Raw genomic sequence first — 27469 nt, 5'->3', positions numbered from 1 at the left:
AATTATTCCATGACAACTCGGATCATTTGTTTATCTTTTCGTTACGGCCCTATGTTATTTTAAAATCAAAGTATCACAATTGTTTCCCTAGGCGAGAGCCTCGCTCTACCCCATGCTAGTTATGGGTCAAAGCGGGGAAGCCGGCAGACGCCCTTGACTTCCAACCACTCGGTCGTATGAAGCCGAAAACCCTAGCTAATAGCGTTCCATGATTTATATTTTCATTTTGTAAAAAAAAGGATATTGAACTAATATAGATCGGCAGCGGTGGCTGGCGTATACAGATATGGCGCTCAAAACCTTCTGATCGTTAGAATAATAGAATAATTCTGGCTTACGTCAGGTTTTGGGCTAAACGTGTCCTCTCTTAAGGTTGACGCTAGTATCGTCTACAATAGAGTTTTCGAACACTTGTTTATAGCACCGACGTTTCTTCGGCACCTCGAAGAAAACGTCCCTAAGAAAGGAAAAATTATCTGTTTGGAAAAGAAATCCCCGCGGACCCTGGGCACATACTAGCGTACGCGCATCATTCTGAAAAGTATCTTACAGTTTGTTTCAGAATAACTTTCTCCCCTTTATTACAATAACGGTCCGCCGATCACTGATCCACACCTTAGGAAAAGCCTCTAAAACTCTGTCCTTTAGTAGAAAACGGTTAAAGGATTTCTCATCCCCAAAATCTCCCAAGCGTGTCTCATGTACATTGTGGAGCTCGGACATCAGAAAAAGGAACGTACCATTTTCAACAGCCTCCATTATATGTCCTGTTAATATATTCTATAAGCCTGACAAATTAATCATCTTTAGGATGATTAATTAGTCCTCGATTGGTGCGGCGATTCGTTGGAGGCTGGTTGCTATCCTAAAAAGCATGCGATGCGTTCAACCTCATCACTATGATGCACAAACTTAAAATTAATAAATAAATTTAATATCAAGACAAAATTTCATGTTTAGTAGGTTATAGACATTGTACGTTCTTGCTACATAAAGAATGAGCTTTTTTTACCTAAAATACGCGATTTTATGAGGTACTTACAGCATATACAGTGCCAATATAAGCCGCCATCTTGGATAACCGTGAGGGGGATTGGGTCTAGCTTTGAAAACGTTTTCTCTTAAATAAATCATTTTATAGCAGCCGACGATGTTTTTATCCTGAAATATTAACAAATAATGTTATATTCCCCCTACCAAAAAAAAAACAATCAGATATTTCGCCTTAGTTTTAGAAATACAAGATCTTTTAAATTTCACCACAGGGAGCCCGTGATGGACGCTTTTTTTTTCTAATTTTTATTCCGCTATTACACAAAATCCTCAAGTGGTACCGGTGGGCACAGGTCTCAATATTAATTAGCATCCTCTTGGCTATCTTTATGCCAAGTTTGGTGCTTTTGTCCGCTATGTATAGATTGAAACACTAAGCGACCGGACTATACCTCACTCTACCCCATCCCCATACATCCACCCCTTCCCCCCTTTGGTAGGTTTTCCCAATATTTTCTATGATGCCTTATCTCCCCTTATCCCTATGTGCTTCTTTCCTTCTCCCACCCACTCACCCCCTTGAGCATACACTAGGTGGCCTGTCTAATGTCTTATGATGCATTAACTCACCTCAAACCCCTCTGCTTCCCTCCTTCCTTAGGCCTAGACTAGATACAATGCCTAATGTCGTTTCCCAGTACCATAATTGCTTAATAAGCAAAAGGGCAGGGCAATTAAAGGGATGCACTTATTTCAAAATCAGTTCTATCTTGATAAAAGAGTTTTTTTTTTTTTTTTTAATCATACCAGAACCATAGCAAATAAGGCTTTCCCTTCTAACAGGCAGTTTCTTTGTCATTGGGTCATTAAAGTGCAATACATTTAGGCGGATTCAAGTGCACTTACTCACATATCCACCCTCTTACCTGAAGCACTTATTCTAAAAATCATGGTAGATTATCATAATTCCTATTCTCAGGGGCGTACACAGGGGGTGCACCCCCCCCCCCCCCCCTTGTGGCCAAAAAGTGGGTCATTTTGTATTAAGGAATCTTCAAATACTATAATTTTTCCATATGATACCTATGACTGTGCACCCCTGCTCGGCCAAACCTGGGGATGCACCTGAAGCTTGTCCCACCCCCCACCCCCCACCGCCAATCAACATCACAACCTTTCTCCCCTCCCCCGTGGCCTACTCTAGGTACCAATCTAACAGTAACTCTACTTACTCTAGTAAGTAGACAGTAACTCTACTCTAAATCTAACAGTAACTCTAGAGTACAGTAACAGTACTCTAGGTACCAATCTAACAGGGTTTCACCCCATTTTACAGTAACTCCTCACGATGCCTTGTTGTGGGATACCTTCCTGTCCCCCTCTTCAGTCTTTTTTTCAGATTGTACAGTTCTTGTGAACACCCACGTCTCCTCGCCATCGCTCCTATTGTTGATGAATTTTGGTTCAAACCCCTGTTCGCTTATCAAGTCAATGATACTGGTGGTAGTCACCCATGTATCAAGCCGGGGTTTGGCGTAGCCTGTCCCGGTGATACCAACTTGAAACGACTGAATATGCTCCGAAATCTCAATCACATCATCCTGGTCAGGAAAAAGCTGCTTCAGCGTTTCAACTTTTCCTCTTAATCGCGTGTTTTTCTCGCATTCTCCGCTGAAACATAGTCGGAGTACTTCGCTTATCGGCTCTGTCATTTTTGTCTTAGCCAAGTTGGATTGAATTCTTTTTATTTCCTCGATTAAAGGTTCAATTTGATAGAAATCCGCTTCATTTAGGAGGAGCTCGTAATCTTTAAAATTCGCTGGTAGAGATAAGACATTACTGCGTAGGAAATTGAGAATATAGCGGAATAATGTACCATCTCTGTCGATGAAGAAGCGGCCATTCGAATCTCTGTTGACAGGAATTCGTCCACTGAACATAGATCCCAACATTGAATCCGGAAAAGTAGTCAAAGTTAGCAGCGTAGTCGTAAAATGATTCCCTCCCACATTAAGGTCGATAATAGCGGGAAAATCGACTGTGGCATCCATTATAGGGCGCAATTAGGCTAGATTATCACAGACATCTCGGCATTCTCTTCGAACTGATATCGATGGTGTAGCGTGACGGAAGTTTCGTGACGAGCGTGACGATGAGCACCAGTTCTCTCGTCCGTAAAATACCACAGGAGTACCAATACTTTCGTTATCTTGGAGCTGGTCCAAGGGCCCGTCTCTGTACGCTAGGAGTTAAACTAGTGTTATCTTTTATTGATTTACGGGGGGAGGGGGGAGGAGAAATAACCATATGATTATAATTGTACCCGGGTTTTCAGACGGTATTAGGCTCTTTCTCAGGCAAAGTTGGATCGGTAATCAAAACATTTTTTCGCACAAAAGATGACTTGCAGTTCGCGATCGTTCCATTTAGCTTGCTGGATACCCAAGTCCATATCAAACATATTCCCCAAGGATAGTGTCCTTCGTTTGCATTGCCTTATATGGTCATTGATGCCCATATTTAGAAGAGCTAAAGTTTTCCCGCTCCCTGATCTCCAGAAAATATGGTGAAAAATGCTGATTCCTGTCAATTTGAGACTCGTGGCAAGAATTTGTCCAAAAAAACCTGACAACTTGGTCAAATTTTTATCTCACTAATCTTGAAAAGCCCTTAGACCCAGGCTTCCCAGAGATTGACCGAGCGGGTTTGAAGGTCACCCAAATATTGATATGTTCATGCAAAACACCAATCGAACGAGTGATGAGCCATTTTCCCGCCCCCATGCTCGAAGATCCAGCGTATTTTGCGGGCGTTCCCACCCTTTGGGAGCGCCCGCAAAGTAAGCTGGATCTTCAAGCAATCCACCCTGGAGAATTTTTCTTCACGGCACGCACCTTGTATTTTGTTGTGTATCGCATCGGATGCTGTACTGGGATTACGGCTCCGCTTGCAATATTTGCTTTGTCTGTACGAGGCTTTGCGTGCTAGCCGGCCGGACTGAATTCCCTTAGAAATAAAAAAAAAATTAAAAAATCCAAATAACCCCGAATGAGAGCCAGCTAACATGCTAGTGTTTCCCTTAGTACTAGCGCTGTCTGCACCGGGCTTTATGTGTTTCTCTTGCAATACTTGCGCTGTCCGTACCGGGCTTTGCGTATGTTTTCCTTGCAATACTTGCAATTGTCTTTACCGGGCTTTGCCTGATTCTCTTGCAATACTCTCGCTGTCTGTACCGATCTTTTCGTGTTTTCCTTTTGCAATACTTGCGCTATCTGCGCCGGGCCTTGCATATGTTTCCCTTGCAATAAATGCGCTGTCTGTACCGGGCCTTATATGTTTCCCTTGCAAAACTTGCGCAGTCTGTACCGGGCTTTACGTGTTTCCCTTGCAATACTTCCGCTGTCTGTACCGGGCTCTGCGTGTTTTCCTTGCAATTTTTTATGCGCTGTCTGCGTATGTGTTTCCCTTGCAATTGCGATGACTGTACCGGGCTCTACGTGTTTCCCTTGCAATACTTGCGATGTCTGTATCAGGCTCTACGTGTTTCCCTTGCAATACTTGCGATGTCTGTACCGGGCTCTACGTGTTTCCTTTGCAATACTTGCGATATCTGTATCGGGCTTTACGTTTTTTCCTTGCAATTCTAGCGTGTCTGTACCGGGCTCTGACTGATAAAGGCCAAGGCGTTCATGCCGTCCTCTGAATGTAGGGAAACGTTCTTGTAGCGTCTACAAGTTACGCAGCAAGACCTCATTAAACCAAATTAACTAAGTCACCTTCGCCTTTGAATGGCGCCTTTTGGTACCCGCCTTTTCGATTCTGCCGCTGCCCTGCCCGTGGGCTACGTTGCTATTTTTAATTTCTTCCAATAACACATTCCTAATTATTGTGCCTGCAAACAAACGTACAACTGCGAGTCACTTAGCCATGAAAACACAGCATAATAAACTTTCACGCTTTCTATTCTATTTTCAATCAGATCGTTGATTCTGTTTTTATTTTTTCGCAACTCAAAGCCTATTAAACCTAAAAACGTCCATCGCACTCGTGTTTTCATACTCAGGGCGGAAATACGACTGGCTTTCGGTGTATTTTAGAAAAAGAAATAGTTTATTTGTATACCTGGCGTTTTATTGATACAAAAGGCGCATTATCAAAGAAACGTAAATGTTTTGATCAAACCTCTAAGCATTCTGCAAGCAAAGCCGGCTGTCGTATCTTACCACAAGTGGGGTCTTAAAGTAATCTTTTCCGTTCTTTGAATGTAAGCGACAGTAATCGGATATGTTCAGTTATAATCGATAGTATAATTGAAAACGTTTTATATTTAATATACGAGCGTCTAGCTACAATAGGCTTTGTACGCAAAGACCGTAAAATGAGCAGAATTATTTAGTAACGAGTTAATGATAACTTAGAACAAAGCGCTTTGGTCTCAACAGCTTGTGTAGCTACGAAACGCAAACGAACCTCATCATAGACGGGAAGGGTTTATCTGAGGTAAGGTTCAAAGCTAATCTTATAAAACAGTCTATTTGAGAATCTCAATGCAAACAAACTAAAGCAAAACAAGTTCATTTGAAGAATTGTTAGTGTGTTTAAACGCTATAAAGTTATTTTGAGACTTTTCTTTAAGTCAAAGAAAGGAAAACTTTAAAGCGATGCGACAAGGGATAATTTTTATTTCACCTTTGCACCTACACAAGCGCTTTTTTATGCGCTCAAGCGGCAAACGTTTTTAGGCATTGCAGAAAGTTTGTGTTTTTCATGTGAGTCATTTCCGCATGACACGCGCGACAACGCTTAGAACAGGATGAATAGGCCCTGCGTATATGACAAATATTAATGTTACTACGAGATATGCATTTTTCTTATAAGAATAGCATGGACATAACCACAAAGTAATTAAAATACATGCTTTTCGACGATCCCTTATAAATATCTTTAAAGATATTTTAATTAACTTATAGTTAGCTCGAATCCAGTTCCCCATGCGTTGGGTAAGCTACTCTCCCATATGCAATCCAACCAGAAGATTGGTTGTTATGTTGGATTAATCTATGAAGGAGCAAGTAGCTACACTTAACTCTGAAAGCCCTTATGGCTCCCATGTTAATCTATAGATTAGAACCAGGGGTGAGAGATTTGTTGTTGGAGTGAGGTAAGATTCGTTCACAGTCCCTATACAAGCCACGCCTTGTTTTGCAAAACCACAATCTAGCATGATCACTGGAGGAAATTTACTTGAGTGGTCTTTACCATTCATGATAAGCTTGTCCTGTGGAACGTTAGAAACTGCATAATATAATTCCGGACCAGAGTCTACTACTGCAACAAAAAGAACATCAATAGCAGCGACAACAACAGCAGCAAGAAATGCAACAACACAGCAGCAACAACTATAACAACAACAACTACTACAGTTACAATAAAAAAAGCAGCAGCAATAATAACAACACCTACAGCAAACAACAACAATAACAACAACAGCATTAACCATATCAAACATATTCCCCACGGATAGTGTCCTTCGTTCGCTGTGCCTTATATGGTCATATATGCCCATATTTAGAAGTACTGGAGTTTCCCCTTTCGCGCTTCTCCAACAAACATGGCGGCAAACACTGATTCTCTAAAGACTCGTAGTGGAAGAATTATAAAGAAACCGGATCGCTTGGTCAAATATTTAGACCATTCCTCAGTTGATACGTACGTGAAAGAAGAGAAAGAGGAAGAAGAAAAAGTCTGGGAGATAGAGAGAGTTTTAAACGTTGAGGGAGACTATGCCTTTGTGAAATGGAAAGGCTACAGCGATAGATATAATTCTACGGTTTCTCTTTCATTGAATCCGCAGTTGTCATGCTATTTAGCCGTGAATGCTGGGAACCCCGACAGTAGTGAGGTAGCAAGAGAAAAGCTTCCCATTCTTTGCTCCGAGGATAAGGAATTGTGGCTGATTCGACATGCACTGTTCGATGAGCTCCAATTTCGTACACCCGAGAATGACACGGGACTCATTCGGAGAGTACAAGTGAAAGTCCCACTTTCAAAGGGGGGTTTTTCCGCTTTGTTTGGTAAAGGGACATTTTCTTTTGCTACCTCACGAAAGCTGGATTTTTCAGGGACCCGTAATATTCGGTTCCCGTGCACTGCTGTCGAGTTTGGCACCGTTATTGGTACGGAGTTTATGGCTCGGCAACTGCCAGATTCGAGTACAATATGTGAAGTTGACTCATCTTCGAAGATGTGGATATCATGAGGATACGAGCTAAGGATTAATTATGATCATAGTTCGTGCCCCCGTTGTACTTACATCTCTGAATATGGGTCAGAGGAAGAAAGGCCTAGTATGTGTCGACCGCTAGAGCGCAAGTATCCCCCGCTGAGCTTTTTGGAGATCAGCTTCGTACGGCGTAGACGGAATATGCTTCACAACTATGGCTCGGTAAGTTAAAATCTCTCTATATAAACTAATTGTTGACATCTGTTTCAACCGATTTCACTGTATTTCCAGTCGAAAATAAAGAGGGGGAATTTAGATCCAGGGAATGATACAGATTGTTTTGATGGTTTTAATGCCTTTATATAATAATGTGGGTACAAATAGTTATACAAGTTATAAATAGTGATATTTACAACAGTAATAAATAGCACCAAAAATATAATAAATAAATAAATACATTTTTTCTTTGTCTTCACTGCTTTTGATATTTTCTCTTGACCCTTTCCAAATTATTTTCCCTACTGAACAGTTTTCTGTTTTCCCTCTCCATGATCTATAGAGATAAAAATACACAGTTGTAGCAAGCGATTAGTCTAGATAACATGACGTTTTTTTCACTTGGAATTACCTGTACAGTGTAGTTGCTATTTTTCCCCCCTTTCTGGCTACCCCTGTGGAATGTCTTGTTCTGCATGTGGTTTTTCTTTTCCACTGTCTGGCAATTGAACTGGTGGATCGTGCCATGAATCTCCAAAAATTGGGGGACATGATAAACAAGAACTGTAGAGAAAAAAATGCATAAAATTACTTGGTCTCGGAGATCCCAAGTCAATTAAGGAATCTCATTTTAATCTTACCATGTATATATGGAATTACATCCTGTGGAGAGATAAAAGAAAGCACAATTAAAATAATATATCTACTGATTTTATTTTTTCAGTGACATATGATCAAATGAGGCTTGTGTCCTGCCAGTTCAACTAACCACAGGGATGTAGAATTACCTCATCAAACGTGGCTTTTCTAAATTTGGTTCCCCATTGGCGGGCCTTTTCTTGAAAAGCATCTGCTCGAAGATATGCTTCATCTCCAGGATTTGCCCCAAGAGCATCAGTGAGGACCATCAAACTTTTCCACACTTGTGTCAGCTCTGATATGCTAAGAACTGTTTTCTCACAAGTGGGAGTGGACGATGGCTACAAAACACAAAGCAATTGTTAAATTAGCTTTATACACAGTAGTATCCTGGGTGTGCTGGTCTTTTTTATAATGAAAATAAAAATCATACCTCAAACACTATGTTGTTGCGGTCAAGATGATCCTTGAGTGTGGCACGTAGGAAGTCCTTGGTGCCTGTCGACCTCAGATGGAACTTCCTACATTCCTCCATCACCCTTAAAAAAGGGATAAAAGTTACATATGTCCTGTTTAATGCCAGATCATAAGATTATTGGTTGCAAAAAAAATGAAACCTACCAATCAATAGTGTATTCAAGGCCATTAACAAGAATGCCAGTTCTCCCTAGGGCCTTCATCTCATCAAAAACCCCTCTCAAGGTCGCCTTTAGGATGTCATATGACTCCTTGCCTATAATAAAAAGTGTTCACAGATATATGGCTTTAGTTGACTATATCATTAGGAAGATTTGTTCTCACTTACAGCTGCAATAAATTAGCTGCAACCAACTCACCATCATATATAGATATACAGTATTCCCTTTCTGGGCTTCTTTTAACAGAGTTTTCTGCTGGAAAGCAGAAGGTTGTCATAACACTCCCGAGTTTTTTGGTGGTTTTTCTACCATCACCAGAAAACCGAAGGGTTATAACATTGCCCCCTGCATTTCCAATGACATCTGAACTATAACTTAGAATGTCCTTGATGGATCTTGAACATCCTTTTGCATTCTGAAAGGAGAAACTTTGTTTAATGAATTATTGGGTTTGTACAGTATTTGCTTGTTTTAAAGGATGCAAAATGTGCTGTGCACAAAGCAAATCAGAATTAAGACTATCAACAGACTAACCCCTTCAAATTCTGTAATAGGAATGATTGCATTTTGAGCTTTTCTCTCTTTCTGTATCCCATACAGTGATGGCAAGCTGGACCCAGCTACCATCTTTAGCTCATGGTATGCTGAGTCAGAAACATCACCATCATCTTTGGCCTGAGATTATAAAAATAATCTAAATATAGAAAAAATAAGAAACCTACAGTACTGTACATGTACTTCTATAATACCTACCTTGAGAGCTCTTTGGATCTTTTTATGGTCAATCTCCTCAGGCTCAACCCTCTCATTGAAATGTAGGGCAAAACTGACCATACCAACTTCAAGTTGAACCTAGAGATAAGGAAACATTGAAATGTAGGGCAAAACTGACCAACTTCAAGTTGAACCTAGAGATAAGGAAACATTTTATGATAAACAAATGCCATTATAACAGAATTGGTAAATTTAGGTTGTTTCCATGTGTACAAAAATTCTAAACAAACCTCAACAACTTTCCAATCTGTTGGAAGCTTCTCAAATTGCTTCTCAAGCCATTTTTTAATCTCTGACTTTTTGTGAAATTGAGCTTTTGGCTCAAGGTCACAAAAAGGCTTTCTCGGCTGAAGAAAGGGCTTTTTTCCTTGCCTAGCTCCTTTCTCATGCCATCTCTCTCTTTGACAACATCAGCGAGTCGATGTTTTAGCTCTGACAGCTGATTCTCGAGCTCTCCGATTCTCGAGTCCCGAGAATCACACAGCCCGATTTCACGGACTTGAGGTAGCATGTAAGCCAATCTTTGTTTTTTCAATGGAGGACCTTGTGAAAAATTTGTCAAATACCCTTGCACCATCATTTTAGTAGATATCTATCATGAACAAGCAAACGAGACGACTAAACTTTTGAACCTCTTCCCGCCTAAGTTTACCGAGATTCTGCAAGATGATCCCCAAAAAACAACCCGTGAAGATTATCTAGATAAGAATTGCGCCAAAATTATACAAACAAAAAACGGAAATATTAGAAAGGAATACTTAGCTTCTCGTCCTTCGGGTGTTTCTGTACTCTTCAGCATCAGGATCACACAAGGACGTAGTCGATTAAAATACCTACGAGGGCTTTTTTCCACAAGTTAGGCTGGCAGAAGAAAGATCTAGCCCCTACAGGGGTATTTGATGAGAAAAATAGGTATTTTTCGCTTCTATAAGCAGAAATCTCAGGTTAAATAGCCCTGTTTTCCAAAAATAATCGCTCTTCGTCCGCCATCTTGGATAGCTCAGAGAAAACCCATTTGTAATTTGCCAGGTTACACAGCTCCTAGTCTCAGTCTCTAAAAAAGCGGCCGAGCGAGTTTGAATAACACCAAAAGTTTGATATGAGCGACAACAACGCTAACAATAGCAACATTAAAAACAAAAAAAAACAAAAACAAAAACAAGAACAACAGCAGCAACTACAACAACAAAACTAAAAACACAAAATGCCTACAGTGTGTTTGTCAGGGGGTTTACCACAAGATTAGAAGGATAACATAACTTCCATATAATATGATTTATTTTTATAATGCCCTTATTAAGGTTAAATGTTAAATTTTATTTATTTTTTTTTTGCCGCAAATGCATATAATCCGTGGACCTCTTGCCAATGTGGAATATTCGTGACTTTCGCAAAATATCGTGTTTCTTTTCGGATCAATTCAATCATCTTGAGTTTGGCAGGCTGTCTCGTGCGCAGCAAAACCGAAATACCGCACTCCACAGACATGTCACGCGCCTCCGCAAGGTGCATTTTTTTTTAACATATAAGTTGTATTTAACATAGTAAAGCACCTTCATTCATGGTCTTTAAATTAAATACATACAAACGTCCCAAGAATAGCATATTTATGAATAAAATGCATACGAAAGCGCTTAAAATAGCATGTTTGCTGAATAATACACATATCAAGGGATGTGTCAGGCAGAACGTGCTCTCGAAACTGAGATCGAACTGTCTTTTTGTCTTCGTTTGAGTGACATGTCCTTCTATTGCAGATAATGTTCACACTCTCCTCTGCCTAAAGGTAAGACAGATCTTCATATATTGTCACAGCCACCGAAAAAATTACCCTTTCTTGAATACGCAGCACAACTCTAGTGATAGTGGAAAAAAAACGAAAATTAAAACTTGAAATAGTGAAAGAAACACATGAATACAAAACCAATGATTTAGAAACGTAATGAATGCAGTACAAATACAAGACAAATACTTTAAAAACGAGATGAATTGAATGAACTTTTGTAAACCGTTTAAATAAAAAAACAGCAACTAAGATTATTTTTTGTGCGCGTTTTTAACTTTGTGTCTCGAAGTTTTTAGTTCTCCCCCAGGACGGTCAATTACTTTTCCCGAGGGCGGGGGGGTGGGGGTGGGGGGGGAGGGTTGAATATAACTAGCATTAGTACATTTGACAATGTCAATCATAGAAAAGAACACCTAGAACTTTCCCCTTCTCATTTGACTAGTACCTGGTCTTACCTCCCCTCTTTTTATCAAAACTTATTTGAGATTTTTATGAGCGTAAAGATTGGTATGTCCACAACAAATACCGTCAGCAAAGTCCAATTACGCTAATTACCTTGGAGCGTGTTTCACAACCAACTGAACAAGGATGTTGTCTTATTTCAGCAAACATATTTTTATTTCTTGCCAAAATACCACCAAAGGTCGCTTGGCGCTTCCTTATCACTTTCCGGTCGCTTAATAGAGGTGTTAAGTACAAATAAAGATAATATTTGTGACCGTAAAATGGCTGATAGTATAGAGGTGGTCAATTTATAGAGTAAAATACAGTGAGTGAACAATATTCCAGATATTATCGTTAGCATTAAATAGTTAAATACGCCTCTTATCATTTGTACACACAAAAACTGTATAAAAAGAAACTAAACCGAGATTAGAAGCAAAGTTGTTTTCTAAGCGAAATTCAGTATACGCGAATTTTTTGGATATGGATATAACCCTCAATTCGACCCAAACACGGAGTAATCATTGAATTTGCTTCTATCTTTGCTCAAGGTGCATTCCCACCATTAAAAACAAGAGCAGTCACTTCATAAAGCAAAATAGTGAGAAAAAACACTTTTATGAATAAGTTTTTTTAACACAATAAAACGGAATTTTAAATAAAAAATAGTCGACTTTCGTGAAATTAATATTTGTGCAGCTGTTTACAGTGTGACACGCGACAGTAAGCGACTCAACAGTGTTCATCGCCTAACACCCTTTCGCTATTGTTTTTATCTAATTTCATAAGTTAATAAATATCACATCTGAATCAAAAACAGAAAATATTTACAAGCACAAAAACAAGAAGGTTGTAGCTTTGCATATCAATGTTTGTTTCTATTTAGGTTTTTTCGTTTTATTTATTTGATACCCATGAAGCACTGCAGGCAACGATGGATTCTCTGAGTGCAACCTTATATGATATAGGTGTATACAAACACACGCATATAATCTGTTCTGACTTAAATTGAAAACTAGCTTGGAATGGAGAAGAAAGACTAAGCCTTAATCTTTACGTGATTTTTGGATAACTTTGGGCGAAGACCAAATATGAGAATTGGCGAAGGCCAAATATGTCACGTAGCCCTTATAAATATTTGGGTTAAGACAGAGTTCGTGACTGGTTGCGGCAGAGCAGAGCTGTCAAATTCAAAACCTCAAAATAAACAGATGGTTTTAAATATAAGTTGAACAGGGTTCGTTTATTAGGGAGAAGACGCTCAGAGATGTCGCGATGATACGAAGCTCTTGGGATTAAGCAGACTCGGCGGTGACGCAAAACTGCGCACAGGTTAGTACGGCCACAAACACAAAACAAACAGCATAAACAAGAATTGATAGAGGTGGACCCAGAATATTTCGAAGGGTGGTACCCAAATCTTTCTTGCCTTGTATTCTCTGCATTTAATATTTCCTTTAATAGTTCTATTAAACCAAAGGAAGAACCTCTGGTTCGCCATTGCGAAAGATGTCAAGAACTTACAAACAAGATGAACACGAAACAAAAAATGCATTTGGGACAAGACAGCGCCAACCGTAATTTCTTAATGCGATGGCCTAAAGATTTTGCTCAAAAGGGTCCTAGTCTCAAACCCCTGGGTTAGGTTAGGTTTTGAGTTAAAAAAAAAAAAAAACATAACATCTCCAGCAGCCACCTGTAATTATCTATCACTACAACAGCACTTGGTTGCCATTGCTTTAAAGAGACCTTGTCAAGCAGCCACAACTTTGTTATTGTTTTGGAAGGCACACAATGTGTTAAAATCCCGAAAAAAACAATCTAAACAAAGTTTGATCTTTTAGCAAATCCAGTCTAAATTATAGCAGTGGCTACCTTAAAATCAGCCGATGGAAATGGAAGCTTTTTCGCACTTGGTACTTTGCTAGGTAACCTTTATATTTCACAGCCTTTTTCCGAAATATTTTCCCCACGATTTCGAGACCTCTTGAACACATCTCCTAGAGGGATGAGACTGCTCGTGACGTGGGAAAAAGGTTGAAGTGGTATCTTTTCAGTCTCTTGCTGACGTTTTGAGCAATTACCCATCGTCGGAACAAATAAAAACCTTTAAATGATCCGCCGAAGGACTAATGCTCGGATGGTCAGCAACACTACTTAGTTTTCCTTTGTTTGGCATACTCAGGCCATCTTTTTTGTACAGTATGTCTAAATATTTTCTAGTTATACCCCCTGTTTTGCTACAGCTTGTCTGTAGATTTCTATTCATACCACCTATAGTTTTTTCGACAGCTTGTCTGTAGATTTCTAGTTATACCCAAATAGTGACATCTAAACCTAGTAAATTTTATTTTACGATATCCTGTTCATTCATCGTATGTGTATATATGTCGAATATATGTCATTGCATATCGTCAAATTGTCTAATGATATTCCACATGTTTCCGTGGTTCTCTGTAAAATGAACCTTTCTGAATGGCCTTTCTGTAAACGCGATTTATAAAAGTCGCGCGGTCAATCGTCTTTTCATATGAAGAAAACGTTGTCGTTTTGAGGGACTGGTACCGAGGAATCTTAGTTTCTTTTCAGATACTTTCTCCATCGACCAAAAATGATCACAGTCACTTGTTAGGAATATATTAGTTTCCTTATATGGAAGTGACCGCGTTTGGCAAAAACGACTATTTTTGGCTAAATTTTCTTGATATGCTTGGGAGACTCGGCTCGAGGGGAGGGGAGGGTGAGATGCGGAGGGGAGGGTAGGAGAGGAGGGTACGCAGTCGTAGATGTTCAATACGTATTTTGCTTTTTAATTGCTGGAGAAAAAAATTGTTGGGTTTGGATAATTTCCACAATCTTGTCGACATACTCAAGGGGATGGAAGCCACATAACAACCAGCAATGAATTATTACTTAGTTTTTCAAAGATGTATAAAATATGAATAAACAAGTACTTCATTATAACTAAATGTTTAAAAAGCAGTTCATTTACAATGCCTTTATGACGATGCATATCAGGATTTGCTGGGGGGAGGGGGGGTTATAGGTATAATTTTGACTGCGGCCCTTAAAATAAGAAATGACCCACTTTTTAGCTGCCAAGGGGGGATGCGCGCGCACTCTGCCCACACACGGATCATTTGCCAAGTAAGAATTACCGTCCTTTTCGCCAAGATACAAATTAAAGATGCCTGATATGTGATAGATTATACCCAAATAAAGATAGAAAGTGAAGATATTAAGTTTTCTGAGAGATTTATTGTTTCTCCCTTTGTTTGAGTGTTTTTAGAGGAACGATGCTAGACTTTTAATAACGTCGCCGAACCGGCTAGAACTTGGGAGTATTTCCGAATATCTAGTCTTTCCGGCGCGCTGCGTTCACTGCTGACTTTTTATAAAGACACAAGGGGGTAGTCTGATAGTAACCAGCGACTCTACATTGTTCTTACTAGTCCAAGATGACGCAAAATATACTTTCGCGTGGAGATATGACTTTTTTTATCAAAACCATGATTGTGTAGTCCCAGAAAATATCCATACCTCCCCCATTGAGCTGATTGGAAATTAAACGCCCAGGAATTTCCAGAGGGGAGCTGGAGTAAAATGCACTTTTTCCCTTTATTTATTTTTTCCAGGCGTTTGGAAATTCAAGAGGGGGTGGGGTCATACCTCCGACCCCCTCAATTGGGGGGGGGGGGGGGGGGGTATGGATATTATCTGGAACTACACCTTGTCGCTTTAAGAATTCTTCGGTAGGTTTCCTTAAGTTTGCTTGGCTGTACAAGACTTCACCCTCCGGCTTCTCTTGTTAGACACCCCCCCCACCACCTAACACTAGAAAGCACAAAAAATATAAAAAGTACGTATATAAAAGGTTCTTTTAAAGAGAACACCATTGTCTATAGCATCAAAGGCTTTTGTAGGGTGCAGCGATAGTTCAAAACAGGAAAAAAGCTCTTCTGAAATATGCTTCACTCTCTATAAATTGCGCTCTTCAATAAAAGCTAATCAACCCGCTACCTCCCACAACAAATCTAATAAGCCCTTTAATGGGGCTTTTAGAATAATTCTGCCAAGCAGGCGACGGGCTCAATGACCCTGTTACCACTCTCTCGTGAAAAAAACGGTTAAGAAACGCTGTTTATGATTTTGAGGTTTGCTGTTTTGGGCTGTCATTACCTGTTAACCGAAGCGATCATTACAACACCTGCTATTAAACCGATACCGCCCTCTCCGTTCCTTTTTCGCGAAAACAAAACATCGAATAACATCAATCTATCAGGCTAAAGATCAACACCATAGAAAAGGTTTTTATGACCCTGATTTTGATCTTCTTTTCTATCAGGTCTCAAAGTTCCTGTTAATAAGTTCCAATATACCTTGATTGATGCGTTCATTTCCTTTCATTCGGCACGCCTAATTGCTTTAACCGCACAAATTATCAGAATATCGGAAAATAATTAAATCGCTTTCCGAATAGTTTCAGACCAATCTCTTCGACAATTTGGAATATGAAAACAGTCGAGAAGATCTTGAAGATCAAACACAAATATTATTTAGTTTATTTTTTGTTTTTATGTACCACCAAGTTATACCACTAATAGCCGAGCCTCAAGTACCTTCAAGTACAAAAAGGCAGACCGCGGTCGATAAAATGCATCAATCTTAACAAATATGATGATTGCTCTGCCAATACCCAACACGAAACACGCACGGATTTTTTCACCGGAAAATCACATCGTTTACTACATCCAGAGGAAGTGGGTACAAATACGAAGTTACTCAAACTTCAAAGTTGAACAAACAAACGAAAAAGTGAAGGAAAAAAAGCGCTTTTAAGTTTGGGTGTTTTCATTATCTTGTATTGCATAATTTATCTGTGATTTTTCAAATGAGCTTTTCAGCGAGGAAAGAAAAGTGACCTAGCCCTCTGTGTGCTCCAGTCATTTTACCGCGATTTTTAATATATCATGCGAACTTTCTACGGCTTGCATCATCCAAACTAACGGAATTACATTGTTGCTTGTTGATTGGTCAGTACCTTGCACATAGTTGGCGTGATTGGCAACAGCTTTAAATGCTGGCCAATGAATACACTTCAAGGAGTTTAAATGATGGAAGCCAGAAGGAGATGCAGCTGTTGCGAGTTGTAGGCGAGTTCGAACAACATTGACAACCGCCGTAATGTATTCATATGCTGGGGTTATTACCTTTGCCGTAATTAGATCGAAAATCTTTAACTTTGTACACTTATATCTAACCCTTTGGCTATATCAGAACTGCTTGTTGAACTATCATTAATAATTTAAGTCCTCATTTCTAAGGTTGAAAGATTTTTATCCGTGAAAATGCTGTACAGAGAATGGAAAGGCGACTTTAGAAACATCACCTCGATACAACCACGCCTACTCGACACATTTGATTGACAACTAAAGGAAAAAAGAGGGAGGGGTTAATGCTTACTAACAACCGCAATTAACGTTACCACGCCCCCTGCTAGCTCTCACTTCAACGCTTAAAAGATCAGACTAAACTAGGGGCTATATGTTAAAGGAAGTCAACATTGGGAAGCTATGGAATTGACATAGTTTGGTTGTTTTGCAGGCTCAAAAATACATTTTTTGAACTGAAATTTGTAAGGTAAGTTTTGCTTGTGTCTTAAGAGAAAGGGGAATGTATAATATAAATGTATATGCAATCACTCAATAATACTCACTGCATTGGATCTGTTTTGTAACCCCACTTAATAGATTCACTCCATGGCATACGTACATACATAGATTCACAAATTGACATACATACAATATTAATACAAGTGTCTTAAACTGCATCGAATGCACTGAGTCTTATTCTGGTGATTGTACCGAAGGCTCCTGTCAAGCTGAGCACTGTTTTAGCGCTTAGTGAAAGACATCCACTAAAATATGTATATCTGTATACAACTACTTCAATAAAGGTTGTCAGTGCCAATGGCAAATGGCGATTGGCAAATGGCAGTTCTACGACCGAAAGTAACCATGCCTCTCGAAGAATATGGATAAATCATAACAATTCCATTAAAGGTTACTAAATCTTGGCTCTGATATTGCTGGACTTTATTTAACACCTTTAATTTTACGAATAATAAGTAATAAGCCATTTACCATGTGCCATTCGCCATTTGCACTGACAACCTTTGTGAAATAGGAGTATTTGTATTTATAGCCTAAAGGATCCGTAGATTTATCGTAATGTTGCGAATGTTTTATTTTTCTCTAAAAAGGGGATCAAAGAAAAAAAAATACGCCCTTCACTAGCCGTTTTGACAAATGCAGGGGACTTGTTTTTGATAACTAAGTGGAAATAATCAAACGAGAATGTTTTTCCTCACTTAAAATGTCCAAATATCAATTATTTATTGGTTATTCAAGTTCTTTTTACCATTTGTCAGTCTGTCTGTCGGTCGGTAAGTCAACCAGTTAATAACAAAAGGACAGTATTCAAAATGCCTTCTAGTTGACATGTGTTGTGAACGTAATTCATGAAATACACTCCTTTTTTTATAAGAACGTCTAATTTTCAGTTGAGGCTGGGCCGTTCTTATTTTTGGAACATTTTAAGGCTGAATATGTTCTCAAAGAAAAGGTCATTATTTATCTGGGGGAGGGCTGGTAAGTCGAAATTTTTCCCTTGTTCAAAAATTTGCGACCCTCCCCCCGAAAAGCGACCAAAAATAAAGGCCCTCCCCCAGAACAACAACAACAAAAACTGAGGGGCACTGACTTAGACATGCCCATTTAAGGGGCGGCAGAGCTGATACTTAAACACCACCAACAGATTTTGAGCCCATTTTTCAGGGGTGTGAATCATATTGTATTGGGGGGTCTGGGCGCATGCTTCCCCGTGAAAATTTTGCCATTTTCACATATATGCAAGTCTCATTATTCACATATATGCAAGTCTATATTCACATATATGCAAGTCTCATTATTGACACATATGCAAGTCTCATTATTCACATATATGCAAGTCTCATTATTGTTAATAATTAGAAAACAGCATTAGCCCCTTCCTAACTGAAACCTTATTTAAATATATTTATACCACCAACTGAAAAGTTTGACATGAATCGCAATTCGTAAATTTATTGATGGAAGTTAATAAAATTAAAACTGCAAAAGATATTAATAGTAGAGGCCACACTTTAGGGGTAATGATTTTCAACTACAGTTAAACGGAAGTCATAAAAGTGCAAGGAGAAGGCGGACCACATTAACTTTTAATCTATTTTGAAAAATTGAAATTCCAGACTTTTAGGAGGCCTCAGAAATTGTTCAGAATACATGTTAAAAAAATAATAAGGCCCTCTGCTAAACCCTATATCAAAAATTGATGCCCTCCACCAAATCTATGCTAAAAAATAGCAACCCCCAATGACCCTTCCCTAACGGTATTCTTAAATTTTAGTGTATATAAGAACATAATACCAATGAATTATTAGGGAGAGAACTACCCTAATGATTAATAGCAATAGATTGTTGCTATGAGCATAAAACGCATGAGGACTAAAAAACAAAAATTGTTTTGCTATCAGAGCACCAGAATTTTCTTAGCATGTTCTTAAAATTTAGCAAAATCTCAGGCTGGACGTTCTTATAAAAATAAGGTTATATAAAAAAAGGGTGTATGAACTTTATAAACTGTAAACAGTTATATAATATCATAGAAATAAGCCCCTGCATAGGAAAAGTAGAAATCATGGTGGCTTTTGGTCCGTTGCCATGGTTAGTTTTCGCGCCTGTCGCCCGTGCCGCTTCTAATCTGTTTGCCTTTCCGCTTATCAGGCACGTCTTTGCTTGTTTCCACGGTGAAGGTTTCAGACTTTTTAAAACTCCTGTCCCATCTTGACGTCTGCCTAATCCTGTTCGCCATTAGCCTGCGTAGCAAGCGTTTCTGTGGAGTTTCAGCAGGAGTAGAGAGCGAGCGAGGAATATGGCCGCGCGAAAAATGTACGCAGGCTAGTTCGCCATACATGATGTTAACCTGACAGGTCATGGTAATGCTTTACTAATCGATTCACCTAAGGGGCGGACCATTACAAGGTTAAGGGGTGGTTGCGGAGATCCCAAAAAAAAATAACGCGCAAGCCTTTCACTAAAAAAAATCCTGCAAGACAAGTGACCAGAAAAAAAAAAGGTGCAAGCCGGTTTATAACCGAACCTAGTGCAAACTGCCATTTGACCCCATAATAAAGCCAGTGAATAAAGACAGTGTGCCTCGCCAATCAATACACTTGAACAGTTCTTGTTTCACTAATAATTCAAAGATGAGATATCTAAAAATACATTCTTTTTTATTAGTACATTTACTGGAACAATCACCGATGTAACCAAAGTTTTAAAGCCAATAATGCTACAAAAAACGATGTATGCTTCGCGGTTCCTGAAAATTCTCCATGTCTTCAATCTTTTTATAAAACATAATTATAGTAGATGCGTTTGGTTTTCATTAATTGAGATTAATGTTATCTTGCGTCCATTTTCGCCTTATTAGATTCACCGCTAAAAATTCCTTGAAAAAAATCCTCCAGAGCGACAGCATACGAAACTAAAAAAAACGAGCACAGCCACGGTTCCAAAATAAAAATCCTGCAAAAAAAGCCGCACCCCCGCCTAAAACATCTAATGGCCCGCCCACATCTAACGACAAGGTAGTTTAGCGCAAATGAATGAGTTCAAAAGTACAATGGGCAGGCCTTTACCCGGGATCTGGGGGGGGGGGGGGGGGGGGGGATCCGTAAAAGTGGACCTAATTTTAAGGGGGAGGGACTTTTCTACTGAAAATCTGACCACCCCCGAAAGAATAAAAAGGGTCTTTTATGCCTTTTCAGTATTTCCACGGGACGTTTATTTTCGTATTCGGCTACAAAATTTCTGACTTATGGATCAATGACGTACCAGAATGATCTAGCTTATGCTTTAAAAGTTTTATCTACAAACAAATTTTCGGCCGTTTTGACGATGAAACGCACGGGTAGCAACCAGAACAGAAAGCCCAATGTTACTGATTGCGGTGCTACAGAAGGTTTTTGGGAATCTGAGCAATAAAATGGACAACAATTTATAAGAAAAAAAATTAATACAAAGCCATAACACTTATTTCCAAACGAAGGTTTTCACTCGGGAATCCATATTTCATAGCCCGCATTGGTTTATGGGTAACGTAAAAATAGCTTACTCCTTGTCTCTGAAAGCCATAGACACATAAACGAGAATGATGTATCATTCCAATCCTGAATTTAACTCTTTTACTCTTTTTGTTTAAATACCCGTGTTGAAGAACTGCGGGTATGATAATGGATTTCTCGAGGGAAAACTTAATACTCTTTACTTTACAGCTTTACTATCTTATGTTTTTGTTTAGCATTCTTCCCTCTTTTTTTTATTTACCATTTTTTACTATTTATTTCGCATTCGCCATAACATGCTCTCTGGTAACCTTCCATAGTTAGTATCTAACTATTTAAATCATAAAAAAGCAAGAAAATAAATTTTTAGATATGTTATTTAAAAAAGTCATCCTCAAGAGTATCAGTCCATTACGAGCAAACTAATTTTAATATATATATTTCATTTTTCAAGAGCGCTTGTCAAATCGCATTAGAACTCCCTCTCTCTTTACAACGTAAAGAAGCGTCACGTAGTTAAACCATATGATTATATTATTAAAACTTCCCGAATTGCTTTATTTTACTACCAAAACAGGGTATTATGTTACTCTAGAAAGGGACCGCAGGGGGCCATCCAATTTGCGTGGATCAAGTTGAAAACGATTATAACTAGCAATGTTGGGGGTGGACATTTGCAGTGTTGAATATTACCAATTTTGTTTTCAAATGTTTACCTAATTTCTATTTCATCTATTCCAATTCCAATCACCAGATCACGGGATAATCTTATGCCATGCATAATAATAATCTGAGTCACCTAGCTGAACTGTTGGATAGAATTTCCGGGTTTTATTCGGACGTGAGACAATATATTATTAAAATGGAAATTACACAGTTACAACAGACGCTTGGAAGAGTTTATTAAACCAGTTATCATTTCTCAGAAGGGGAAAGAAATACATGTGATGTGTATCAGGTTTCAAATAAAGCAAGATCGTGACCAACGCGCTGTACGTAAAGATTTAGTTCCCTACTACCTAGGGCGAAACGATCTAAAAAGGTTAAAAAGCAATTATCTTTAGCCTTACAATGATATTATACCCGGGCAACTAATGCGATTCCTAGCGAGGCAGTACGTTGCGAGATATAGGCTAAAAGAAACCGAAAAAAAAGACCTAAAACTTGAAAACACGCATTGAAATGGCATGGTGTAGTTTCTAATCAAAGACCGCTGAAGCCACTCTACAGCCAGTGTCGTGGTTTGTGTTGTTAGGATAACATAGTTATTCTAATAGACGGAGGCGAGATATTTCCGTTTTTTTTTTTAATTTTCTTTCCTAATCCTTGCATATTATTGGATTTTTTTTATTGCCCGCAGGTATCATTTCTATCTAATTATTCCTTACGAGTTTAGCCCTTAAAGCAAACTTAGACCATATTTGCTTTCTTTTTCCAAAATTAAATCTTTATTCTTCATATTATTTGGAATCCAAAAGACTCAAGTCATACTAGATGTCGCTCTCTTTAATCGTTCATTCTATTTGTAAAATACGCAGGGGAAAACATGCAAATTGTATTATACAATTTTTTTGTATTTTGATACTTTGTTTAGAGTATTAGAAAAAAAATACTTCACATTTGTTTGAGAAGTAAAGAACAACAATGCCTTTAGCTACACAATTTCACATATTGGCCTTAAATAATAAATTTCGTTTGTTTCCTCTTATCGTTATAAGTGGGTTCCAATGATAACTCCCATTTGCTATCGCCTCTAATTGGTTTTCTTCCCTTACACACCAAGTATTTTAATAAGAAACAATTTTATTCATATTCCATTCTACTCCTTGCCTCAACTTTATCCACATGCCGAGTTTGCTTTGAGCTAATTAAATCTTTGTAAAGTGTCAACTCGATTGTAAAAATGCATAATTGGACAAAGACTTTGCGCGATCTAATCACCTTTCCGCATGTCATTACTCGTAGAACTAGAAACCTTCAGAGATGGTCCGCACATATCACTTATAATTACCTGTTACAAAAATCATTTTATTGCGCGGGGAAACACCTATATAATCTACAATTTCATTATTCATTTATATACTGGAAAAATTTGCATTTCAAGACATTTCGTTAGAAAAAACTTGGGGAGGTGGTTGTTATTTGACTGGTTGGTTAGATAACAGCTCTTCTGCGGGCAACAACGGTTTGGAATTAAAAAGAAGTCATTTGTAACGTACTTTGGGAGATAAGTTTAACAACAGTAGCCCAACAACAAATATAATTTGCTGATAAAAGCTTCTGTTGCCACCTAGCTAAATGTAGGTCCTTGACGTTTTTACAAATAGTTGATTTTGTTGATTTAGTTTTGTGCTATTCTTCTAACAATTGCTTTGTTTTCAGGAATAACAAGCTAAATATGGGAATTCGAATGGCGCCTTGGACTCTCTCAGCCACGCAACGAAAGTGAAAACAATATTCCACAGGAAATATCCCTTCGAGTTCCATTGTAATCCCGTAAAAGCTACTTATTAATTAGCAAACAAGAGAACCTTAGCATACATCACGTCTTCGGTGAAACCTGCATGAGCACCTCAGTGCCAGTGATACATGGATTAGTACAGAACAACAACCGGTTAGCGTGTAACATGCTATTCAACCTTAATGCATCTGAGTGGTGATCCACTTCACGGAAGCTCTACATGCGAAGACAAAGTAGTGGGAACTTTCATCATTGAAAGGGGTCAAGGGTAGAGGTTGTCTTGGGATTGATCGCGATGTTTCTAGTGGATTCGTAAGTGGACGCAGCTCGCGGTATTCGCGATCTTCTGTAAGGCTACGAGGACAAAAAAAGAACTAGTTGAACAAGTACATCCGCGAAAACAAAACATTGCGCAACTGAAGAAAAACAAAACAAACAGTGTTCAGTTCAAGTCAGAGAAAAGCCCCTGTCGACGGAGTACAAGTGATTTGTCAAATATTCTTTGAGTGTATGGGGTATCTGAGGAAACTGTTCACGCGCGTCTAACATAAATTTTATTCAAACTGTTTTTATCGCCTTCGCCTGCGGGTAAAACACATTCAAGAGAAGGGAAGGTCTTTTAGATGTAGACACAATACTAGCGCTTGCGAAGGTCGAAGTCATTTTCTCCATATAATAACTTTGCAATTTAACGGCTCGGAAGCAATTACGTATGCCAAGAACCAATCAAAAGTTTGTAGTAATCGGTGGTTCGAGGAAAGCAATGATACAATTACAAAAAGCCTGTAGGTTGATCAAAGCGGTGGACTATTCTTGCTTCGTCGTATTTTACAGGCCGACTACTGAAATCTAGAGCGTTTTCCAATAACTCATAATTTGTAAGTGGCTTGAAGGGGAGATAGTGCGAAGGCCAATCACAAAGTGAGATACGACATTTCGATAAAAAAACAAAACGAGATTGAATACGACAATTTCTTCGGAATCTCATCAAACTGAGCGCAAGGGGAAACGTATCGAAAAGCGCCATTTGCAAAGAATGCGCAGGTTTTTTGTTGTTAAAAAGCGTCATTTAACATTCGTCCCAGTATTGGCCACTAAAACGACAACAGAATCGGCTTGTGACTTTTCGAAGACGGCAACACACAGACATCTGTAAAAGACGATTGCATTTGATTGGATTGGATTGGATTGAGAAGATAGGAGGGATAGGCGTATATCAAATGAGTGAATACGATATATCAGTGGTTCTACCACTAAGCATCCTTGCTATACTAGTGATCGTGGCAAACACAGGTGTCTGTGTACTAGTGTACAAGGTCAAGACTATGCGCACTTATACTAATGGGTTCGTAGCGTCCTTAGCTGTTTCGGATATCCTAACTGGCATAGGCCTCTTCCTTCAGTACAACGTGGAGTTACAAAACCAGTCCAAGATTGCTTTGAACATCATATACGCGCTTGTGCTGTTCTGCGGAGTATCCAACTTATGCGCCGTGACCTTCGATCGCTACCTTGCAGTGTTAAAGCCTTTCAAGTACCAGGCGGTCATTAGTAAGTTCTTCAAGGCCATAATACCTGTTATATGGCTGGTCTCGTTGGCGATCGCACTTCTCCCAGCATTGGCATGGCACGGCGAGGTTAAGTCCCTTGTTAACAAAGTCTACATCTTCATCACGTTCATTGTCTGTGCGATTCTGCCGTTCTTTTTTATCATGTACGCACATGTGAGGATTTATATGTCGGTACATAAATGCGTACAAAAAGAACGAAAGCTTAGCTTGTGTGCGACGCAGGCGGCGACCCAAAACGCACGTGAACGACGGCGCCAAATGCGCAAACTATCGTCCGAAGCGAAAGTAGCGAAAGTGTTCGCTATCGCCGCTATCATGTTCATTCTAAGCTGGTTTCCTGTACTGTTCTATACCATCGCCGCCGCTGTGGATAGAATAGGGGTTGTTCCGCCGTGGATCTTTGTAATATCGCCGTTTACGCTGGCTCTAGGCTCGCTTGTCAATCCTGTCTTGTACTCGTTCATGAAACCAGACTTTAGGCGTGCCTTGAAGAAGATGTGGGGACGGAGAACAATTGCCAAGAGTAGGTCAAGCTTTCGCTCATATCGCTCGTCAAATGTACCAAGTGTCGCAGACCTGCCTAACGGCCAATTGCATCACGGAAACCATAATATTAATGGCCCGTTGTTCCACGGAAATAATAATGATCTAAATGGCCAAGTGTCTCAACGGAATAACTACAACTACAGCGAGGACTACCTGCATCAGTGCGATGGCTACCAGCTCCGAGACGATACAGAGCCCATCTACCCGGCTTTCGAGAGTGCAGTATAACCAGACAACATCGGGTTTATCTAAGCCTACGACACACTAGGCGATTTTGTACGTTCGTATGAGCGAATTTCATCGCCGTATAGCCGGCAAATTAGATTTGACGAATCAGACATCTAGAATTCGCTGCCGCGGCAGCAGACAGACCTGGCGATCAGCCGACGAAATTCGCTCGCACAAGCGTTACAAAATCACCTAGTGTGTCGTAGGTTTCAAGGTCATTTGGTACCCTGTAATAATGTTCTATAGGTCTATACTCCCAGCGATGGCTACAAACATCGGGATGATAAACACCCTATCTTCCCGGCATTCAAAAAAGCAGCATAACCGCGTGACGTCTATCTAAATAGGTCATGAGGTATCGTCAGGCCCAGCACTAGCTACAAGGACCACTTAAACAACCGGTGATTGTGGTAATACACGAGATGCACGGCGTGGCGCTTCCAGGCGCCACGCCTTACATCTTTGGGGAAGGACCCGTCAATTAAAATCATCGTAGGCTACCCCCGACAGTTTGGCAGTGTACATAGGTGTAGACAACGAGAGGAGGAGGAGTTGAAGAGTTTGAATTTACTACGAAGTTTTCAAATTTAGCTATAATGAATTTTGGGCGGCGCCTGTCAGCCTTCCTCTCCACCTCCCCCGATACCGCCACCGGTGCAATACGAGCCTTGCGCAGCATTACGAGCCGTACGCAGCAATACGAGCCGTACGCAGCAATACGAGCCTTACGCAGCAATACGAGCCTTACGCAGCAATACGAGCCTTACGCAGCAATACGAGCCTTACGCAGCAATACGAGCCTTACGCAGCAATACGAGCCTCACGCAGCAATACGAGCCTCACGCAGCAATACGAGCCTCACGCAGCAATACGAGCCTCACGCAAGGACAGGTTGACCCAAAAATGCTGGCTCTATATGATCGCTAGCGATCGCTTAGGCACACGCGTTTCTATACGAACATGTGCGAGACCAATCCGCGATCAGTTGCGATCGTACGGTCAAATTAGCTGCGATCGAGAGCGATATTTTACAGTTTTACTAGGAGGAGACAAGGCTGTGATTCTTGCTTTGTTAATTAAAAAAAATAATATTAAAATAACGATTATCAAATATTGCTGTTGATCTAGACATATTTTAAACTTAATAATACACTTAATTGGAGCATCTAGTGTCGAAAAGGTAAGTTTTGTAAAATAACAACGTCGTCTTTGGCTTCTTTTCTGGTAGCGGCTTAAAGATTATTTCACCGAAATTAAAAAAATCGCAACCGCAAATCGGGTACATTCCAGTGTAATGCCCGGGGGCGTTTTTTTTACATTTATTTTTGTTTTTCGGGGATTTTTCGGGGGTACCTTATTTGGGGAGGGGGGGGGGGGGCTTTTTCACTTCAGCTGCCAAAATATCAGCTCCTGAGATCGAGAACAAAGCTTTTTTTTTGCGATAAGCTAAAACGGCAGCTAAAATTCATAAAAAAGTAAAAAAAAAGTACGGAAATGTTATAGAAATAAAGGTATGTAGAGCCAATTGACGCGGATCGAACACCCTCAGATAGAACGAAACGTGAGAAAAAAAGACCATACTTCCATATACTGAGGGTATGGCAGCTAAAGCTTTACGGCTAGGCTGAAGATTTCCGCCCCAGCACCGCTATCCTAGCGAACTGTACAACACAAAGGAAGGCAATAACCAGGATCCCAGGCCTGTCTTAGTCGGTTACGCAACGCACAGCTCTCTGAGATGTAGATTGAAATATATCGGGGTCTTTTTCACGCTTGCGTCTCTT

General features: G+C 39.6%; 3 protein-coding genes across 10 annotated transcripts; 1 reads left to right on the top strand and 2 right to left on the bottom strand.

The window, feature by feature from the left end:
- Positions 1–980: 980 nt before the first annotated feature.
- LOC5503196 (BTB/POZ domain-containing protein KCTD1) lies at positions 981–3115 on the bottom strand. The gene has a single exon (XM_001624244.3). It carries the CDS (start codon positions 3042–3044, stop codon positions 2337–2339), a length of 708 nt encoding a protein of 235 aa, XP_001624294.3. The 5' UTR covers positions 3045–3115; the 3' UTR covers positions 981–2336.
- A 2051-nt stretch (positions 3116–5166) lies between these two features.
- LOC5503201 (octopamine receptor 1) lies at positions 5167–26796 on the top strand. 6 transcript variants are annotated; one of them, XM_032371531.2, is made up of 6 exons: positions 5305–5493; positions 11241–11269; positions 12964–13045; positions 17318–17353; positions 19537–19701; positions 23262–26796. In XM_032371531.2, the coding sequence occupies exon 6, from the start codon at positions 24561–24563 to the stop codon at positions 25683–25685; it is 1125 nt and encodes a 374-aa protein (XP_032227422.1). In that variant the 5' UTR covers positions 5305–5493; positions 11241–11269; positions 12964–13045; positions 17318–17353; positions 19537–19701; positions 23262–24560; the 3' UTR covers positions 25686–26796. The 6 variants fall into 6 exon arrangements, with proteins under 6 accessions (XP_048578505.1, XP_032227422.1, XP_032227420.1 ...); XM_048722548.1 differs by lacking the exons at positions 17318–17353; positions 19537–19701 and adding an exon at positions 5167–5257 and having other exon boundaries at positions 5436–5493; XM_032371529.2 differs by lacking the exon at positions 19537–19701.
- LOC125560635 lies at positions 6814–10587 on the bottom strand. 3 transcript variants are annotated; one of them, XM_048722545.1, is made up of 9 exons: positions 9463–10584; positions 9244–9384; positions 8908–9124; positions 8693–8804; positions 8505–8610; positions 8221–8412; positions 8074–8095; positions 7845–7996; positions 6814–7006 (listed from the first exon to the last, which is right to left on the bottom strand). In XM_048722545.1, exons 1-9 carry the CDS (start codon positions 9541–9543, stop codon positions 6860–6862), a joined length of 1170 nt encoding a protein of 389 aa, XP_048578502.1. In that variant the 5' UTR covers positions 9544–10584; the 3' UTR covers positions 6814–6859. The 3 variants fall into 3 exon arrangements, with proteins under 3 accessions (XP_048578502.1, XP_048578504.1, XP_048578503.1); XM_048722546.1 differs by lacking the exon at positions 6814–7006 and adding an exon at positions 7552–7769 and having other exon boundaries at positions 9463–10577; XM_048722547.1 differs by lacking the exon at positions 9244–9384 and having other exon boundaries at positions 9463–10587.
- Positions 26797–27469: the final 673 nt, after the last annotated feature.

This window comes from Nematostella vectensis, chromosome 15 (assembly GCF_932526225.1).
Source record: "Nematostella vectensis chromosome 15, jaNemVect1.1, whole genome shotgun sequence".
NCBI classification, from domain to species: Eukaryota; Metazoa; Cnidaria; class Anthozoa; order Actiniaria; family Edwardsiidae; genus Nematostella; species Nematostella vectensis.
This window is presented reverse-complemented; position numbering and strand designations above follow the sequence as displayed.